Raw genomic sequence first — 4,560 nt, 5'->3', positions numbered from 1 at the left:
TAGAGCCCGGCTGCCCCCAGCTGAGCGGCCCGCCCCTCCCACAGAGGAGATCTCCGACCTGACTGAGCAGCTGGGCTCCAGTGGAAAGACCATCCACGAGCTGGAGAAGGTCCGCAAGCAGCTGGAGGCCGAGAAGCTGGAGCTGCAGTCGGCCCTGGAGGAGGCCGAGGTGCGCGCACAGGGGTAGAGGGGGCGCAGGGGGCGGGAGAAGAAGCTGAGCTCTAGGCTATGGTCCCTGTTCTCATCTCCCTTTGTTTTTGTTCACTGCTTCATTCTCAGAGCCTAGAACAGTGCCTGGCACATAGTGGGCACTCAACAAATATTGTGGAATGAATGAATGAACCCGTTCACTCAGTTCCCTTCACACAAACATTTTACCTATTACATCTTAGACAAGATTTCCTGTTTCACTGCCCCACCCCCCCTTCCATCTCTGCCTCCCTCTTCGGGTTTTTACATTTTGTGCCTGATTGCCTCGGTTTCCTTGGCAACACCACTCTCTTCATTTTCCTCTTTGTCTTCATAGCTTGCTCTCCTCTGTGAGAGCCTGAATCACCTTCTCTTAGGCCTTATTTTTCTTTCTTTCAAATCCTCTTTTCTTCTTCCTCCTTCTGCTTCTTTGACTGAACCACTTACACGACTCTTGAACTCACTTTGTATCCATGATTCATGGACAGACCCCTGTCCCCACCCTGTGCCCTGACTTCCTTGGACCCTCTCTCCCCACCCCCCTCCAGGCCTCCCTGGAGCACGAGGAGGGCAAGATACTGCGGGCCCAGCTGGAGTTCAACCAGATCAAGGCAGAGATGGAGCGGAAGCTGGCAGAGAAGGACGAGGAGATGGAGCAGGCGAAGCGCAACCACCTGCGGGTGGTGGACTCCCTGCAGACCTCCCTGGACGCGGAGACGCGCAGCCGCAACGAGGCCCTGCGGGTGAAGAAGAAGATGGAGGGCGACCTCAACGAGATGGAGATCCAGCTCAGCCACGCCAACCGCGTGGCCGCCGAGGCCCAGAAGCAAGTCAAGAGCCTCCAGAGCTTGCTGAAGGTACCTGGTGACTCTCGGAAGCAGGAAGTCACCTCACCCAGAGAGGGGCGGTGGCCGAGTTGGCGGGTGGCGTGCCATCACAGCACCAGACCCCTCCTGCCCCGGGGCCGTCGCAGGCACCTCCCACAGGTCCCACCTGAGCCACCGCCAGGGGCTCTCCACAGCATCCAGTTCAGCTGATGGCCTTCTGATGGGCCAGAGCCCAGCTGCCTCTCTCACGCCCACTCTCCTGATGCGCAGGACACCCAGATCCAGCTGGATGACGCGGTCCGTGCCAACGATGACCTGAAGGAGAACATCGCCATCGTGGAGCGGCGCAACAACCTGCTGCAGGCCGAGCTGGAGGAGCTGCGGGCCGTGGTGGAGCAGACGGAGCGGTCCCGGAAGCTGGCCGAGCAGGAGCTGATCGAGACCAGCGAGCGGGTGCAGCTGCTGCACTCCCAGGTGAGAGGCCAGGAGAAACGTGCCGAGCAGCAGAGCCAGAACACCTAGCAATGCTCTGAATCAGATGCCCTGAGAAAGCATATGTCCAAGCATATGGATCACAAATTATTTCATCTCTTGGACCAGCTCGCCTGTTAGTCATGGCTGCAGAACCACAGCCTTGAGAAAGGGGTCTACACTTGAAAGCTAAGAGTGTCATGGCGGGGCTTCCCTGGTGGCGCAGTGGTTGCGAGTCCGCCTGCCGATGCAGGGGACGCGGGTTCGTGCCCCGGTCCGGGAGGATCCCACGTGCCGCGGAGCGGCTGGGCCCGTGAGCCATGGCCGCTGAGCGGCTGGGCCCGTGAACCATGGCCGCTCAGCCTGCGCGTCCAGAGCCTGTGCTCCGCAACGGGAGAGGACACAGCAGTGAGAGGCCCGCGTACCGAAAAAAAAAAAAAAAAAAGTGTAGGATCAGGCAGCAAAGCATACATGCAACAGTTTTCTTTGCCTTTATCTAGAACACCAGCCTCATCAACCAGAAGAAGAAGATGGAGGCAGACCTGTCCCAGCTTCAGGGCGAAGTGGAGGAGGCAGTGCAGGAGTGCAGGAACGCCGAGGAGAAGGCCAAGAAGGCCATCACGGACGTGAGTGACCGCTCCCCTTGCCGCCCTCCCCAGAAGACTCGAACCAGGCCTGTGGGTCCGGGCCAGGCCACCGTGCCACCACTGCGTAAGGGCGGCGACTCTGCCGCTCTGTGGCTTCGAGGGCCTCGGGGAGCAAAGGGCAGGGTGGGAAAGAGGTGATCCTTAATGGGAAAGAAGAGGCCCCGGGGCCCTGTCGTTTTACACTCTCTGCCGTGCCCAGGCCGCCATGATGGCGGAGGAGCTGAAGAAGGAGCAGGACACCAGCGCGCACCTGGAACGCATGAAGAAGAACATGGAGCAGACCATCAAGGACCTGCAGCACCGGCTGGACGAGGCCGAGCAGATCGCCCTCAAGGGCGGCAAGAAGCAGCTGCAGAAGCTGGAGGCCCGGGTGCGGGAGCTGGAGAATGAGCTGGAAGCCGAGCAGAAGCGCAACGCAGAGTCGATCAAGGGCATGAGGAAGAGTGAGCGTCGCATCAAGGAGCTCACCTACCAGGTGCGGGCGCGGCGGCTGCTCTGGGGCCGGGGCCTCTGCGCCATGGCCTGAAGCCAGGGTGACAGCCACCCCCAGAGGGATGAAGTGTTCTCTCTTAGCCTCTTACAGGTCAAGGAGTGAGAGTACAGCCCCTGGCTGCCCTGTTTCTACTCTGCCTGACCCTGTTCTACCCTGAGTGTCCCCTGGCTCAGAGGGCAGTCTCTGAGCCCCCTGGCCTTCAAGTTCCACCTCAGCATTCCCCCTCAGCCTTTCCCCTGCAGACACCAGAGCTTGAGCTAGAGCTCACCCAGCACAGATTACCAGAAAGCAAATATGTAGCCAAACCTTAGCCTGGCGTCATCACGACCAAAAAACACCAAACCATTAAAACGAATCCCAGAACTTTTCAGTTACTCAGGGAAGTGTAGACTTTAGCTCTTAAGGTGTTTTCTAGAATCAGACTGTCAATTAGATTTTCTTTCCATTCCAATCCAGAGATTCGCCATCCCTCTATGCATACTTGTCCTTAACCTAGATCAAGTCAATGTCATTTCCCAGCAGCCCAGAAAATCCCGTCAGGCCTGCAGTCCCAGAGTTCCTGCCAGCACATGCTGGGTTCTAGAAAGAGGGGGCTTACTCTCCATGGGCCCCCAGGACCCCCCAGGGCCTGTGCACGCACACACAGTTTTGTGTGCAATTTCAGCGAGCCCATCCGCTCCCTAGACTCTTTCTTGGTACAAACCATTAAAAGTGCTCATACCTTTTTTGATAAGAAATTGTGAGGAGAACTCAAGTGTTTGGTGAGGATCCAGAAGTGGAATTGGGTCAGGATATTGCATTCAGGGTAAAGCTGATGAGCGGGGAAGGGGCTGCAGTGCTTCCCATGACTATGCCACACTCACTTCTGCCCAACCCCCAGACGGAGGAGGACAGGAAGAACCTGCTGCGGCTGCAGGACCTGGTGGACAAGCTGCAGCTGAAGGTCAAGGCCTACAAGCGCCAGGCCGAGGAGGCAGTGAGTGACCCTGATGGGGCCCAGGCCTGGAGGAGGGGACAAGGAGCCGGCCCCCAGGCTGGGAGTCTAATAATCCCTGGCTCCTCTCACCTCATCCTCCCACCACCGCCCCCCCGAACCCCCGCAGGAGGAACAGGCCAACACCAACCTGTCCAAGTTCCGCAAGGTGCAGCACGAGCTGGATGAGGCAGAGGAGCGGGCGGACATCGCCGAGTCCCAGGTCAACAAGCTGCGAGCCAAGAGCCGCGACATCGGCGCCAAGGTGGGTCTCCCGCACGGCAGCACCCACACGCACATCGGTCCCCCTCAGACAGAGCCCCTCGCCCCAGCATCCCTCCCCTTCATTCACCCCCACAGCTGAACCCCACGACCCCAGAGGCGGGGTAACTCAGTCCTCCATGATTTCTAGGGTTCTTCCCATTCTGACTACCAATGATTTTGTGAATCCCAGCCCTAGGGTGGTCAGCAAAGACCCCAAGTGATAGACACCTAGTGTGTCCCAATTTCCCCCAACTGCTATTTCTACTTCTCTTCCACCTAGTTTAGGCCCTCAGCCTTGTAATTCCAACCTAAGATGCACCTCCCAGAGGACCCCTTGTCCTCACCCAGGAAGCATCCCTCCAGCTGACCCCAGAGCCCTACCCTCCAGAACTTGCCCTCCACACTGACCCCTAAGACCCATCTCCCACCACCAGGGGGCCTCCCTCAGGCCACACAGTGGTCCTGCCCCCATCGGTGCCCATCTCCCCTTTGTTGCCTGTGCCCATCCCTGCCCAACACCCACCTGTCCGGAGCTAGTTTGGACTTTGTTTCCTTTCCAAAGGGCTTGAACGAGGAGTAGCTGTGCCACATCTCCTTGATCTGCCCCATCCTGAGGGTGCAACGAAGCTCCCAGTCCTGGAGCCTGGAGAGCAGCCCCTTTGGAGAAAGCAGAATAAAGCAATTTTCCTTGAAGTG

General features: G+C 58.5%; 1 protein-coding gene across 1 annotated transcript in view; it reads left to right on the top strand.

Annotated features, from left to right (window-relative positions):
* The window catches only part of LOC103090453 (myosin-7), a 22,054-nt gene extending 17,494 nt beyond the window's left edge, over window positions 1-4,560 (top strand). The window contains exons 32-39 of the mRNA XM_007449562.1: window positions 45-169; window positions 738-1,046; window positions 1,287-1,490; window positions 1,988-2,113; window positions 2,334-2,609; window positions 3,508-3,603; window positions 3,731-3,865; window positions 4,427-4,560. Coding sequence (XP_007449624.1) covers window positions 45-169; window positions 738-1,046; window positions 1,287-1,490; window positions 1,988-2,113; window positions 2,334-2,609; window positions 3,508-3,603; window positions 3,731-3,865; window positions 4,427-4,444 — 1,289 coding nt within the window. The 3' untranslated portion in view covers window positions 4,445-4,560. The remainder of the gene's footprint in view (window positions 1-44; window positions 170-737; window positions 1,047-1,286; window positions 1,491-1,987; window positions 2,114-2,333; window positions 2,610-3,507; window positions 3,604-3,730; window positions 3,866-4,426) is intronic.

This window comes from Lipotes vexillifer, unplaced genomic scaffold (genome assembly GCF_000442215.2).
Source record: "Lipotes vexillifer unplaced genomic scaffold, Lipotes_vexillifer_v1.1 scaffold1093, whole genome shotgun sequence".
Classification (NCBI taxonomy): domain Eukaryota; kingdom Metazoa; phylum Chordata; class Mammalia; order Artiodactyla; family Lipotidae; genus Lipotes; species Lipotes vexillifer.
The sequence above is the reverse complement of the archived record's forward strand: the minus strand, read 5'-3'. Positions and strand labels throughout refer to the sequence as shown.